Source organism: Crocodylus porosus, unplaced genomic scaffold (genome assembly GCF_001723895.1).
Source record: "Crocodylus porosus isolate Cpor-Errol unplaced genomic scaffold, CroPor_comp1, whole genome shotgun sequence".
NCBI lineage: Eukaryota > Metazoa > Chordata > Crocodylia > Crocodylidae > Crocodylus > Crocodylus porosus.
Genome location: NW_017728943.1, coordinates 2,671,347 through 2,687,561, shown reverse-complemented (window position 1 = coordinate 2,687,561; position 16,215 = coordinate 2,671,347). Strand labels below are relative to the sequence as shown.

Genomic DNA, 16,215 nt, shown 5'->3' with positions numbered 1-16,215 from the left:
TCCAGCAGCAGCTCCTCCTCCTGCTCCTGCCATGCTGTGCTGCTCCTGGAAGGTGCATGGAGTTCTGGTTCCAGCTGGAAGGCAGCTGGGAGCTGAAGCTGAAGCCCTGCACACTGGGGTAGGAGCTGCCTGGCTGAAACTGCTCACCTGGAGCAGCGCAGCACGGCATGGTGTGGTGCAGCAGGAACAAGATCAGAAGCAGGAGCCGCTGCTGGAGGCAACGAATGCAGAGAGCAGCACCCAGCTGCAGCCACGCCAGGAACAGCCCAGCCAGAAGCTGCAGGCTGGCCAGGGCCTGGACCGGCGAGAGCCAGGAGAAGCCTGAAGCAGGCTGCCCCGGCATGAGTGGGCAGGGAGCACTGGGGGTGCAGCTGTGGGTCGGATCCAGTCCGTGGGCTGTGTTTTGCCTACCCCTGGTCTACCTGGTCTCTTCCATGTGCTTCCAGCCCTCAGAGAGTTTCTGGAGCCCCATGCTCTTCAGAGAGGGTGACCAGTCTCTTTTCTGCGACCTGCCTTGCAGGCAATGGGAAGAATGATGCATGTGGGGGAAGGCTACTGCCTGACTGCTTGTCATTCACTCCTTTTTCTATTTCTTGAAGGTCTCGGGGATCAACACTTGCTTTCTTTGTTCATGTTTAAAAGAACCATTTTAGTTTCGCTGGCAGCCCAATTCCAATGCAGCACTCCCCTCCACTGCAAAACATACATACCCACCTGCACACACACATACAGAACATCCCTGCGGAGTTCTCCCTTTTAAGCTGGTTACAACAGAGTCCAAAATAGGGGACATGTGCAACCAGGGGGCTCTTTGGTTTGGAAAATTATTGTTATTTCCATAAATTAACTCTCCTGATAGACATCTACCAGCCTATGCCCACAAAAATTTCCTTCTGAAACTGCTCCCTTCAAGCCAGCATCCCATTCTGATCCCAAAATGTCTGAAGTTGTGATGCTATGTCAGATGCAAGTCCAGAGTCTGCCCTCAGGTGCCCCAAGGGTGGCTGACTGCCAGGGCAAACTTCTGAGAGTAGAATTGGACCAAGTTGCCTGAAGTCTAAGAGGTAGTTTGAAGGGGTGGAGGGAAGGGTCAGAGTGACAGTGAAAAAGGACATCGAGAAAAGGGTCTGGACATAGCTCCTAAGGGCTTCTGTTTGCACAATGTCTTTCCTCATTGCGCTCCTGGGAACTGCAAAATCCAACATAAGTGAGCAGAAGCTTTCAGACCAGTTTGTGATCTTGTATTCACAAGTTCTAGCATCCTGTCCTTAAGGAAAGCACAGCAGATCCTGAAGACATTAGGAGTCTGTTCTCATGACTTTTAAGTGGAAGGGAATTCACTTCAGACTGGATTTTGAGCTGGTGTCCCTGGCCAGCCCAGACAGAAGGTAGTCAGCTAACACCAGAGATGCATTGCATCATCAACAGGCACCTTTTTAAACACATCTAAGGGGCTTTTGCACCCAAGTCACTTCCAGCTTTCTTTGAAACTTGGGTTCCTAAACCACTGAAATGCTTCTGAAAACACCACCCAGAAGGTATCCAGAACTACTCTAAAGTTGGCATTTCACATGGAGTGTGACACCCAATTCCTTAACTCCTTCAGCTTCCTTGAAAATCCCAGCCTTATCTCTTAAGTCCATCGCTTCCATCCAGACATCTGGTCAGCCTGACTGGAAGGAAAGTTAACAGGTAGCAGCATCTAGACACCCCAGATGAGTCGCTTGTCTTTTCAGACTTGACAAATCCCTAAAAAACTGTTTGGCTGTAACACAGGATACTAATCCACAGAGAAAACAACAGTAACTTTATTTGTAATATAGTGTCCTTTGTCCCAAAGCCATGGACTGAACACAGAAGCTTTAGGACAGGGCTCAGCAGGAGTCCTGCAGGATGGATCTGGCCTGTAAGGTAACTGGATTCAGCTCATGGTGACAAGAGCATCAGTGGCAGACAGCTCACCCTGATGCATCCCTTTTCTCTACCCCTGTGCAGCCTTCCTTGTTCTCCCTCCCCCTCCAACCCCTCAACAGGAGGCACTGCTTACTGCTGCTACTGAATTCAGCCCTCCCCAACAGTAGCATACGAGCGGGCAACTGGGGCAACCTGGCACTCAGTGAAGTGGAGCACTAGAATGGAGTGGGGGGGTACAAGGCTCTGGCCATGGAAGACACTGCTGCAAGGGGACTGTGGGTGCAGTCAGAGGGTTAATTCCCCCAGCACCCTCTCCTGGGCATATACATTGGTGGCAAGTGCTACACAGCCACTTACACCTCTCTCTGCAGCAGCAGCAGCTATTCCTCACTGTCCCAAGACACAAGCATGCCTCTGCTCCCCACTGCCACTGGGGATGGGAGTTAGTGACATGTGGCAGAGACAGTAATGGGGGCACAGGTGCTGCAGAAGATGGCAATATGGAGGGAAGCAGTGGCCCACAATGGTGGCCAGGTTGTAAGGGATGGCCCATCACTCTAAAAGGTTGCTGATCCTTGCTTTAGAGGGACGCTATCATCACCAGTGTGCAAGCTGCACACTGGCACTGACTGAAGCCGCCAAAATCCCTACTCCTTGCTAAAGCGCCAGGGAACCTCTAAGTGGTCAAAGGCCTAGTTCTGTCTCCCTAGAGATGACCATCCATCAGCATCCCACAGGCTTAGTGCGGCAGAAGGAAGAAGGCCAATGCTGTTTTGTGGTACCTGGGTTTTCCTTGACAGTTCAGAGGCTGAAGAGCCTAAAACCAGATTCTCTTGAAAAATCTGAGGAGACCATGGGTTGAGATTAGAGAGCTGAAGGCAAGAAGAGAGGAAATAATATTTTTCCCTTAGATACAAATAAGTGGAGACACTGGCTGATAACAGACAGCAGACTCTTGCTTCGACTGTCCAGGGTCTTACACTTGTACTACAAGGAGCAGATCAGCTACTCTAAAAGAAAATTTGAGATCAGTCAGAGCTTACTGAGCTCAGCCCCCAACTTGCTCTTCATGGAGATGAAGGCCTACCTTAACTAATCCATCAAGCTATGTGTGAAAAAGATGAGAGGTAGCCAAATCAGGAACAATTCCTCTAAGCGTTGCCCTCTGGTCTCCGAGCAGGTGATGTGTGTCAGACACATCAAACCCAATGATTTTCTTATCTTGTTCAATTGGCAAGGATTCTAGGAGCCAGGAGATTATAAAGGAGCCTGCAGTTCTGGGGAAATCATTATATAGGACAGCTACAATCTAACTGTCTTAAAAGCGTTTTCCAAAAATATTACACCTCACACCCCACATCATACAAGCTAGATGAAGCATGATATCTACCCTAGGGATGATGAAGCTAAGGCAGAGTTGAAGTGAGAGCCCCACAGTCACCCAGTAAGTCAGCAGCAATTAACCTGATCACAGCCCCACCTTCTCAATTGTCAGCAACTGTGTCACCAATCCCCACTACTCCAATGACAATACAAGAGGGATGCATCACTCCCACCACCCTGTGAGAGCCATTCCTGTCCCCAGGCAAAAGGCATAGGAAAGAGGGAACAACATACCATCTTTTGGCATGTGGCATAGCAACTATCATTTATAGGACAATAAATTGCATGGCTGGAGACAACCAACTCCCCTGAGAAGGGACATCATGAGCACTTCTATAATTAGGCTTTCTACTTCTGCAAGACTAGCCTCTTCTCTGGACCAGACATGCTCTGCAGACTCAGCCAGGCAGGAAATTTCAGCAAAAGCACACAGCCCCCTTTAATGAGGTTCCAAACCAGAAGCTGGCTGGATGAGAGGTGAGCACCTGTCATCCCTGAGGCAGCAAACTACAGTGCTTAGTGCTTAAACAGTGCAGCAAGCTACACTAAACACAAAGGGACAACTCCTCACTCCACAACAGAACTCCATGAGACACCCTGTGGAAAGCAGACTCAGGATTTACCTTTCCACCTCCTGGCTGGTGCTTCAGGTTTTCAGTAGAACCAATCTTGGACTTGATATTTTTCAGATCAGGCATGGGGACAGCAGACGGCTGCATGCGGCTCTTGGCAGAAGAAGGGGACTTTGGAGGAGTGCGGACCACTGCCACCTTCTTGGGCTCCCTGGCAGGAGGAGTTGGCAGGGAAGGTGTGCGGGAACGGCTGCCTGGGGTTCCCGGTGAGCCAGGGCTGCTGTAACCACTTCTGTCTCCAGACTTTGGCTGTTCACCTGGAGTTTGCAGGCACACATGTAATAGCACAGTCTGGTATGCATTTCTTTCCCAACTACTGCCAATATTTACTGAATTGTTCCACCTGCTCCAAGAGTGACCACCTGCTGTTTAACAAAACTGCCAGCGGAGTTGGCATCCACACCAAGGAGCAGCTGCTCCCACTTCCTGGCCAGGGAATGAATGATAGTGACTGTTTCTTACCAGGATACCATTTGGGGCAGAGCATAATTTAACAACAGGAAGGCCATACAGAATTTGATGACCAGTCGAGTCAAAGCAGGAAGGATTCTGCATAAAGGAGTTCTGGGACAGAGGTCAGGAGACCCCCTGACAAGAGGGGAAGGTGCAAGTTTGTATGGACATCACAAAGATGCACTGTCCCCTAGGGATTTCATGGCATGCAGCTTTGCTAAGGCACTTTTTCACCAGTATCTCTCAAAGGGCTTTGCAAAGGACAGCAGCACCATTATCCCCAAACTGAGTCCAGGGAGGTGAAGCAGCTTCTCCAAGGTCATCCAACAGACCACTGGCTGAGATCAGAGCAGAACCCAGGTCTCTGAGTCCCATCCCAGTGCTCTAACCACTACAACATATAGTCTCCTAATAGCTGTATGGGTGAGGTAAGCCAGTACCATTAGTACAAATAACCAGGGATGGGCAGAGGTCTGGAGCAGGACTAACTGGCCCAGAACAAAGAGCAGTGAATAGCTGTTCACCTGAACATCCTTAGAGCTGGGTGCGGGGAGCTAAACCATGCTTAAAACTAAAAGGCCTTGGGCAAAAATCATCCCTGGTTTTACCCATCGCTGTAATGAAACCCAGGAATCCTGACTGCTTAGTTCACCTCTTGAGCTCCCACCAGACACTACTGTCCCTGTCTGACTCAGCCATGCATTTTGGGATTGGGGGCAGGGCGGGCAGGCAGCAAAAAGCTGGTTACTTGCAACTCTCTCAGGAATTGTATTTCCATAGGACTATGAAATTAATTTCCGTGAATAGTAAATTATAAACAAAAGACAGCTACAGCTGTTTTCTTCTATTAAAGATTTGAAAAAAATTAAAACGAAGTCAATTATCACACAGATCACAGAGCATCTTAAAATTGTTTCATTACACAAAAGGGAAAGGCAGAAGACAGGGTAGAGTAGCACTTTAAAAAGTTTGAATGAATCAGCCAATAAGGTGTCACCCTGCCCTACTTTTTAACTTCAAACCAACACAGCTAATTGCCTCTCTCCAGAATTAGGGGTAAAAACCTTAGATGTTACCTTTATCAGATTTTGCTGCCGTGGAAGGGGGCTTTTTCTGCTCCTTCTTTCCAGCTGTAAGAAAGATAAGAGACCTATGAGAAAAATCAATTAAGCTTCAAAACTTTAGCAAAGCCTTTATCTGCATTCAGATAAATGCAAAACATGCACTCAGCGGGATGCTCCATTTTAATTGGAATTTATAGTGTCCTATGCTATTGGGAGGGTCCTCTTAAAGTAATGATTTGATTCCCCACTGCTGTTAGGAGAATTTATCCTCCTTGGAAATGATTTAAGAAGATACTTCCAATCCTAAACACTGCTACTGTCCAGAAGTGAATGGCTGGACCTTTTTTAAACATCAAAAAAGAGCTGGGTGGATTAAAAGAAATGAAGCAGCCTAGGTTGTCCAGCCTGGAGCAAAAGGCATCTAATGCATTATAAATCTCAGAGGATGAAGGGGTGCAGCTGCCATCCTAAACCTAGATGATTACACAAAAGCAACAGATAGCCAAGATAGCTACACAGCGTGCAGACAGATGTTGCAATTAAAAACTTTCAAATGCCTTTGAAAAGTTTCAGAGGGCCAGCCATGCACATGCACAAGCTCTTTGGAAGGATCCAGAAGTGGCCAAAACACTCCAAAATAATACCTCCCAAACTGAAGTCCTTTTTAAAGGTGTTTCATTTTTGGTTACTTAGAACAGCAACAGCACCAGTTCCAATCCCCCCTACATTTCTCCTCTGATGGGGAGAGAGTGAAGTTCAGGGGATTTGGGAGTTCTCCTGCTGTGCCCCCTACACCCCTACCATACACCTTTCCTCTCCAGCTGTCCACTCTGCCCTTCCCTTCAAGATCCCATTCGTATGAGGGATGGAGGAAGAGGGAGATGAGAGCAGCCTGCTCTGGCATCCCCTGGCTACTGCTGGAGAAGGACGCATCACTCAAAAATATTCCAGCCACAGAACAGCACAGGGGACGTAAGATTGTCCCCCCAGCTGCATTTCACCCGGAAACATTTCAATTGTTCTGTCTGTCCACACTCTTAGACACTATCCTTCAGTATATGACACAGTGCCATGCAATCAGTATTATTATCCACATCTTGTGAACAAGTTGTAGGCTTACTCCAAAATACGCAGACTCCAGAAGACCAAATCCTATCTGTAAACTGTGCTCTAACAGGAGAAGCCTCTATGTTTAGACATCACTTGGCACTGCACAAGACTCCAATAGCTAAGGCACTACATGACACAAGTAGGCAAAGTACTGCATTTATTTCCTGCCTCACCATCCTCCTTACTGCTCTGTGTCACACCACGCAAGGCACATTCTCTCATGACAACATTCCAGATGCTGAGGACATTTCACCATAATGAGGAGATTCATTCTGAATAATTCACTTGGAATCCACTGCCAAAAAAACCCATCACTTTCCCAATCTGAATCTAGTGGCATGAAGTTTTGCATTGCTGGATGCTACAGTAGCCTCAAACAGATCATCTTCCCCAGATAAAAGGGGAATCGCCTCTTAATTACAGGCACTAACTGTACCCTCGGAGCCACGAATCAAAATCACAACACAGCTAAATTCTCTGCACATCTCAGCTCCACACGTGCTCAGACACATGGCATTTACAGCACTGCTCAGAGAGAACCTTGCTCCTGGTGCAGAGGATACAATGCAGATTCCAGACAAGCTGATTTATGAAGTATTATGTTCCAAAATAAATACGCAGTCTAGGGATCAGAGTCCAGCCTCTCGGAAACACTGCTGGAAACCCAACAGGAGATTCTGCTGTATGCAGCTTGCATTCCTTCCTACCAGTGGTGGGAGGCGTCTTGGGGGCTGTGGGAGTCTTTGCTGGGATCCTGCTAGCGTTGGCGGGGCTTCTTTGAGCCTGTGCCACTGAAGACTTTGGGGTGGGCATCTTCATTCCACTTTTCATCTCCAGGCCCTGGTGACAGAATCAGGGAAGAACATTTACTGTACAGTTCACAGCTGCCAGGGGAAAACAAACCAACCACCAAGTGAAGCGAAACTGTCCAGATTTTTAGTCTTTTCCCCTGCCTCCGAGGTCATAGAACAGGAAATCTGTCTTCAGCTCCTGCCCCATCATTATCCTAAACCACAGCATTAGGTTAGGGTTAGGGCAGAAGAATCAGCATCTTTCATAAAGACGTCCAATATACAGCCATGGGTCACGACCATTTAGCAGGCATCCTCTATGACACTGCCTAGGCTGCGCCATCCCAGTACCTGAAAATCCCACAGCTAGTCCTGTCAATCTAGACAGGGAAACCCATCTGCCATGCCACTCCCCCAGGCAGGTTCTTCATCTTATGAGTTACCCAATACCATGAACTGCTTTTCTATCCTACCTACTGAACAAGTCATGCCTGGTCAAAAATAAATTCGTCTTCTTCTTCAGTTCCCCAAACTCTTGCACTGTCAAAGCAAAATAGCTCATTCGTTGATCTGCCCTTTACAAGTACAAGAACTTGTATGGAGGGGTGGGGGAGGAGAGAAAAAACAATTCATCTGCACTGAATTGGACATGTAAGTTTAATTCAGTTGGATCACAGATGCTTCTAAGTGAAATAACTATGTATGTTGTTATACAGAAAATATCATGTGGAGAGCTATGCATTTAGACAGTAATTTCTCTATTTCTTGCACTTGCTCCAACTGTAAAACTTTCACTTAAAAAACATAAGCCAGGATTGGAGCAATCTGTGCCTGTGTAACAGAAAATCAGACCCGGTCAGCTTAAGTTCTTTATCATGGCAGAAGTGTATCCTGGTGTTTAAACAACCTCCATCCCTTTTTTCCCACCAGACATGCTACTTCTAACAAGAGCTTGTTAACAGAAGCAGAAGGTGTGCGCAGCGTGATGTTTCTTGAATAATTTTGTCACCTGGAAGAACCGATTCCAGTAGATTTCATGCTCAGCCTTGTAAGTGAACGGTGGGTTTAACAACGCATGCATCAAGTTTAACACAAACTGCGGCAATGTGAACAAGGAGGGGTACAGGAGGGTGTATACATGCCTTGCTGAGGCACAAAATAAAATCCCCCTGCACAAGAGGGAGAAGTTTTTTAAAAACCAGCCTTTCTTCCAATGCAGACCAAAGGAGACTGTGCACAGATGAGAGACCCACCTGCTCTGAAAACACTAAAAATACAAAATTCCCCCAGGAGTACTCCGAAGCCCTCCCTGCTACCAAGGACAGAAGAGGATTCCTGGCAATATTGTTACTTTTTTTAATTACTTTTTGAAAAACACCTATTGTAAAGACATGGGTTTTACATTTTTGGCCATCTATCTGTAAAAAAAAGTTGGAACAGTTATTTAGCCATTCCTGACTAGTCATTTACAGTCTTGGTTAGAGGGATTTTCTGTCCCACCCACCACTTCTTTTATTAATGTGAAGTAAGCAAGAGATTGCACAGGCTTCTAGCTAGCACCACACTGTGGAGAGAGATGCTGAGCTAATTAAATACTGCCAGACCTGGTAGGGAGAAAGACTCCATCAGGAATCAGCAATTCAGTTAGTTTTAAATGCTGCGTTGCTTCCCTTATCACCCATTTTCTTACCTTGGGCTTTGTTTCTTTCATTCCTGTACTGGTAAGTCGGGATGTGACAGAAGAGACTTGTTTAGGACTGGACGCTGGTACTGAAGACTCAGCAGGGCTGGAGGGTATTTTCAAAGGGATTGTACTAACAGAGCAGGGTCGTTTGGGGGTAATGGAGGGTCTATCTTTCAGGGTGCTGGCAGAGGAAGGTGTGGATGTCTTAAAACATGTAAACAAAATAAAATTAAGACAAAAATCAGCATGAGGAAAAAAAAATGACTGAGGGGACAACGGTTAAAATTAAAGAAGGGCAAGGAGCTCGAAGGTGCAATGCCTCACGTGGAAAGGAGTCTGTTAGGTCCACACTGCAGTCAGACTGCAGCTCACGCAGATGTGCCAGAGCCAGATTTAAACTAGCCAGGCTGGTTATTAATAACAGTATAATAATCTGCTCCCAGCTCTGTGCTGCCAAGGCAACATCTCCCTTGATACTTAACCTCTCGTCCAGGGAACAGTAGATGTCCAAACTCATCCTCAGTCCTTCAACATCAGGCACGCCCTGGACACAAAAGCAGCTGTCTTGACAGACATCAGACAGCCTAGTGCTGGATTGTCGGGGAGTGCAGTACACACAGTTGGGACCAAATTTTCTAACATGCCTGCAGCTCCCACTGCGAGCCAAGATGGTACAAAACTATAGCTCTCCTAATAGCAATTAGAATTCAGAAAGCACAGAGGAATTTGGAGCAGGCAGCTCTCCTGGTGCACATGCTTCCCCAGGTGTAACAGTCCTACCTGCTAAGCACACACAGTCCTCTAGTAGTTTAATCTAGTTCAGAGCAAGCACCAAGCAGCATTTTTTGCAGGACAAATACCCTTCCAATTAGCTGCTACTTGAAGTTTTGGTTTTAAAAGTTCTTGCCATTAAGTGGGATATCCTTCCCAAGATTCACAGAGCTGGAAGTCAGAAAAGAGCATCGAACTGTCTACCCTGGCTTCCTGATATCACAGGCCACAGAATTTCCCCAGTTCCCTTTGTAGTGCACACACAGCTCACTCCCTCACTCCTTTTTGGCTTAAACATGGCTCCCAGAAAGGTATCCAGTCTTTATTTGAAGAAAAGAGCTGCAGCAGCCACCACCTCCCTTGCTATCTTGCTCCCAGGTTTAGTCACCCTGCTAAAAATGCCTTATTTCCCATTTGTATTTATCAGGTTTCAGCTACCAGCTGCTGCTGTTGCTGCCTTTTCTCCACCTATGTGAAGAGCCTTTTAGGACCAATAATTCTCTTCTCCCCATGAAGGTACTTAGACACTGCAAAAAAATCACCTCTCAATCTGTTGAACAGATCAAGCTCTTTAAGCCTCATACTATGAGACATTTGTTTCTCCAGCCATCAAAGCACCTTGTGGCCTTCTTCCACATCTTCCTACCCAACTTTTCAACATCCTTTTCAATACATGGATGCAAGAATGTTATATGATTTTCCAAGAAAAATCAGCCGTACCCAATACTGCATCTAGAGCTACAATCACTTCCTTACTCCTACTCGGTACTCCTTGGATGCCTAAATCCAGGATTACAAAAGCTTTCTGGAGGGATGACCTGCTATGAGCCCTACATCTTTTTCAGTCATTTCTTTTCAGAATATTCATGTCCCCATTCTGTTCATCTGACCCGCGTCCCTTGCACCGACATGTATGCGTTTTCCATATGGCTACATGAACACATCTTTTTTTTTTTATTCTTAAATGGCCCCAGCTCACCATATGCCTGCACTCTTTAGGTGTGAGAGCCTGTCCTCATTATTTCCTGTTTCACCAAGTTTTACATCTTCAGAAAATGTTATAAATAGTGATTTTATATTTACTTCCAGATCACTGAACCAAAAGTTGATCAGTCAAGCCTGGTACTAGGTCCCTGGGAACCCTTACTAGAAACACCCCCTTGTCATGATGTTTCCCTCTAAGCACTACTTTGAGAACTGTAATTTGACAGACCCCAACACATTTGACATAGACTTTTGTTCACCCTGTGCAGCGCTACCTTTGAATCAGAATTGAACGTTAGGCTTTACAAAAGCCTAATTATTTTACACGCAGATTAGTTTTATCAACCCAACTTGCAGCCTCTTCAAAAGAATGAAGTTAGATTTGACAAAACCCACTTTCCATGTAGACTGTCCTATTCCTTAAATTCTTTATTAATTAAATCCTGTATCCGTTTTTCCATTATTTGTCTAGAATTGTTGCGAAGCAAACCAACCTACAGGAAGGCAGCTCAACTTACTTTTAAATATCAGCTTAATATCAGCACTTTCAGAAAGTCTTTCGGAATTTAAAGAGTATTAGACTTGGTATAATTTAATCACGCCATGCTGGCAGATACAGACAGTTGTTTTTATATTGTCACTAAGAACATGCCCTGCTTCAATCTTTTAATCAGAAGCCTGGAGTTCAACCCTCAGAGAACCATTACTCTAAATGCTCAGGGTTCTTCTCTGAGCAAGAGAAGCAGCTGAATGCTAAAAGCCACTGACTTCATAGTTTAAAAGGGCTGCACCTTTAACTGTAAGTGAGGGGGAGATGAAAACAAAAGCATGAAGGAAATGAAAACTGGAAAATAAATGGCAAGGTTTCATAACAAGCTTATGTCAACAACTGCTGGATAGAGAGAGTCAAGAACATACAGGAGGTTAGTGGTTTTACATTGTTATTTCATATATTTGTCAGCTTACCTTAGGTTTTTTCTGTTCAGCAGTCCCATCTTTGTCTTTACCATCAACACGAGCTGATGAAATGCAAATAAAAAACACAAATTTCAAGTTCTTGGGGATCTTAAATAGATTCCAAATAGATAATGCCTGTGTTATATTCACATGCATTAAGGTACGTTTTTGCTCTCAGTTAAGTTAAATTGTCATCTATCAACAAAAATATGGTTCTTGCAAAGTGGCTTCCACTCTTTGGGTATTCTTGCCATGTTACAGATTAGTCTCAGTACAGGAGCTGATGCATTAGAGTATCTATTGGAGCACTGGAAGCATGCAGCAGGTTTTGTCCCAGGCCATTCTTGCCTAGAAGGTATTTATCTAGTTTAGAAAAAAAAGCTCCCTTCTCAGCCAAAAAGTCTGCTCCCTCTGCTCTCAAAAACAAAAGCAGGTAATATTTTTAGCACTAGGCACGAAGACTACAAATTATGAATTTCAGACCTAACTAGGGATTGTAACGAAGACCTTAAATAACTGAACTGCCTACTCTTATTTCAAAATCATGGTTCACTGTTACTTTGAAAAGCAATTTTATTCAAATTGGTTTTCATTTTTCATCTCTCAATGCACACTATTCTGTCTTGCTCACATCTCTCATTTCTGATGGTTCCATTTAGGACCTGCAAGATCCCTCGAGACCTTTTCTAGCCCAAACAAAAGCCATTTAAACATGATTCATGCAGAATCAGAAAGACTGTGCAGGACACCCCATTATTTTACTGTATTAGTCCACAAACTATAATAAGCACAACAGAACCAGAAATAAAGAGTTTAGAACCAGACTGTAAAATCTGTAGTCAGTTATAGTGCGAATTACCAAGCCTGTTTTTTCCAGTCAGTAACAAAGCTCCTCCCCAATCTGAAAGGAAAAACAGCTGACTTTTGCACTCCGCCATCCCACCTTTGGGAATTTGTTCTAGCATATCAGTAAACATCAAAGAAATCAATAAGGACATTCACCAGCATAGATCTAACAATCACCCTGAACCTTCACACTATTCACTGTCCTAAAGTCACTCTATGTCCTTTGCTTACCCAATATAGTGGAAGTGCCTTGCGCAATGGTGCTAGAGAGCAGAGATAAGACCAAAGATTTTCTGTTTGAAGCGAGAAATGCTTAAATCAGACAAAGTTCTTTGGCTAAATCTGATATCTTTTAGACCAACTATACCCCTGCTACTAAATAAGACACTGGTGACAAAGTACATCACATCTAAAATACCATCCACTCCAGTTTAGAGACAAATGTGGTACCTTTCTACCCATTACCTCATAGGTACTAGTGGTAATATCCACACCTGTCAGAAGCTTTTTATGTTTGTTACATAATTGCAAGTGAATTATCTGTGAAGGGCTTTGACTCTAATGGAAAAAGCTGTACTGAGAACAGCTTCTGACCTTCACTACCTACCCCATATGGTAACAGGGAGCAGTGGTTTAGCTTATTGTAGCAACCCAGCGCTTCATGCAGTTTTCTTCATGTAGTGAAAAAGACTACAAGCTGAATTTTCAGAAAGACTGCCCAGGCTAGACCTGCCAAGACAGCATTTAGGAATTGCAAGTAGTATAAGAAGGCTACCAGCATTTAAATGTGATTTTCAGCAGGAAGTGCTCAGGAGCAAGAGGCTCTTGGTAAGCATACACAAAAGAGCAGCAGACCCATGGTCTGGACTGGCCCCAGAAGGATTTAGGTTTCCCTTTCCAAAATACACACACACACTCAGACATGACACACAAAGTAACAGTCAAGTGGGTAAACAGATTTTCATATGTACCTCAATGTAACTGTTGATTAAGACAAAGCATAACATTGACCGTTGGTCAGAATCTCCCATGGTCTCATTATGATTGTGGGTCTCCAGTAAAAGGAGGGCTAGTTCTAATATGGAAAAAAAATGCCTGATGCTAGGAAAGGCATTTGGGCTCTATGGGGTTAAATTTAGATTCCTGCCCCTGATATTCATGGCTGAGATTACTGCATGAACTCTGACATCTAGAAGTTAAAATGATCAAGCTGCACTACTAACATATCAGCATTTGAAGAGTCAGTGCTTCTCAGTACATATGGCTTTGGACACACCAGAGCGAGCTATAGCGCACCTTGGCACTGTAACACTCAAAACTCAAGGCATCTTCTTAAAATTTTTCTAGTGATGCAAGTAAAACTAAGTTTGGAAACCAAGGGCACCTGCTATACTCCTTCTCCCTTCCCACCTTTGAAAAAGCTGATATGAAGGACTGGCTGGGAGGTCCGGGCATTGGTAAAACAGACCCGAGACTGCATATGCTTTATTTGCGACAGTTATAATGCAACAACCCCTTCTGTACTGACATTACCCAAGCAAGGCTACTACCCAAGCAAGTCTCAGTTAAACCATCTTCTCTCATATGAATATGTCGAGTGTCATCTCAGTGCCTGCCCAGCAGCTTGGATAAAATCCAAAGATATTGAAATCAAAAGGGAGAATAAGCATGATGAGGGGAGAGGGTGTCAGCATCCATGCAAGAGAACGTGCAACAGAAGCATGAGTGAGCAGCAGACGCACCCAAGCATCAGAGGCCAGGACTAAACTAAGGGGGATAAGCAGCCACTCTCTCTTGGTTTGTTCATAATGAACATCCTCGGAGGTTTTTCAAGCAGCAGGATTCAGGGGTTGCCTGTAAGCTCAGGAGTGGTTTGAGCAGCCTTGCCTTGATCAAGTCACTGGAGAGACAGGCCTGGGGCAGGAAAATGAGGCACACACCTTTTAAGAGAGGAACACGACTGACTGGCTTCTCTGATACGTGAGCTGCAGGTCTCTTTCTGGGTGTCTGTTTTCCCACAGTCTCGAAGATGCTCCCTGCCTCCTCTGCCAAGGGAACATGTTGGCTATCCACATCTGTCTGCAAACTATTTGAAAGTTTAGCTGCTTCTTGTTGCAACTGTGAGATTTCCCCCTCCCCAAGGGCACAAGCTTCTGCTTCCACTTCCACTTGGTAGATGCTTTCAGAGGGCTTCAGCTTGGTGACATCATGGTTGCCTTCTGATGCAGACTGGTTGTCCTCATCATGGGCCAGACTTGCTTTGTGTTCAACACTGACAGCCTCTCTATATGCTGCAGCAAGATCCCCCCTAGGGATGCTTTCTACTGGAAAAACATGTGCCTCAAGAGCTTTCTTGGATGCTCCTGGATAGATACACGCTTCATGCATCGGGGAAACTTTCTGCCCTGGTGAGGGAAGTGAATCCTGCTGAAGTGTTTCATCAATGTCATGATCTTTGTCCTTTTCCTGCCCAACAGCATCTTCTTTTATTTTGCCTCTGGCATGCAGACATGACAGCCCATCTCGAACAAGGCCACTGTCAACTACTTGATCATATCCTACCACATCAACTCCTGGGAGCCATTTTTCAGGCCCGGCAATGAGTTCCTCAGGAGAGCTCCACTCACCTCCTTGGGTGCTTAATAACTCAGGAACTGCTGCTGCTTGTACAAATCCTCCAAAGGGCACACGATGAGCCGATTCAGCTAATGGCGCTTTATCCACGGCGATGCCCTCTTTGCCCCCAATGTCCCATGGTTCATTAAACAGTGATCGGGAGACAACATCCTCACTCTCTTCCAAGGTGGTAAAGTCTTTGGAGACATCTGTGAGCCCTGGTATTCTGACTTCAATTCTGGTAGGAGCTGCTGCTGCCTGTTCTCCAGCCGGCCTTCCACGTAAAAGGGGATGAAGCTCCTTAAGAACCTTTTCTGCTTGTTTTCCTGGCTGAATTTCCTTTTTTATCTCATCTGCCAAATGCTCCTGTAGCCCAGGTTCCACACCCTCCTCTAGTTTGGGAGAGCTCAGCTCCTCTGGAGTTGAAGAGGCAGGATAGCAAATGTGGCAAAGAGTTAGCAAAGGTTTTTCAATGGAAACTCATTCTTGCAATACTAAAGAGAAACTCAAGGACTTTTTTACAACCCCAAATGATCAAGTCTATCACGTGTGCAGTAGTGAGTTCAATATTGCAGGTTTTTTTGGAAGGTATATTTTGTCCTAAAATCAGCAGCACTCATTGCTTTAAGGGTACACATTACACCATCTGTCAATTCTGACTGTCTGCTCTGTTTCTGGAAAGAGTTAGCATTGAATCAAACACAGGGTTTTGCCATTCCAAATCTACACTATCCTGTGTCCCACGCTATATTTTTTCAGAGGAAGTCACCTCTCCTCCTCCTCCAGTGCTATACTGATGTGGTTTTAGGTAGGCAATGTTGGATAGGGTGGGTGGAGCGAGTGGATTCTACCCTGTCCCTCCCTCTCTCTCCAGGGACCTGGTCAATGAATGCATGCCATGAAGGCTGATAATGGATTAACGTTCTCTTAAAACTACTACGACTCTGCATTTTTATAAAAGTTACCAAACTATCTAAACTCTACTAAAGAGCGTTGGATTATTAGCTCTT

General features: G+C 45.2%; 1 protein-coding gene across 4 annotated transcripts in view; it reads right to left on the bottom strand.

Moving 5' to 3' along the window:
• The window catches only part of MAPT (microtubule associated protein tau), a 60,979-nt gene that overhangs the window by 11,902 nt on the left and 32,862 nt on the right, over positions 1-16,215 (bottom strand). For 3 of the 4 annotated variants that reach the window (XM_019548453.1, XM_019548455.1, XM_019548454.1), the window contains exons 6-10: positions 11,753-11,805; positions 9,038-9,235; positions 7,264-7,396; positions 5,459-5,512; positions 3,921-4,186 (exon numbers count right to left, since the gene is read on the bottom strand). In XM_019548453.1, the coding sequence (XP_019403998.1) occupies positions 3,921-4,186; positions 5,459-5,512; positions 7,264-7,396; positions 9,038-9,235; positions 11,753-11,805 (704 nt within the window). The remainder of the gene's footprint in view (positions 1-3,920; positions 4,187-5,458; positions 5,513-7,263; positions 7,397-9,037; positions 9,236-11,752; positions 11,806-16,215) is intronic. The other variant, XM_019548456.1, reaches the window with a different exon arrangement.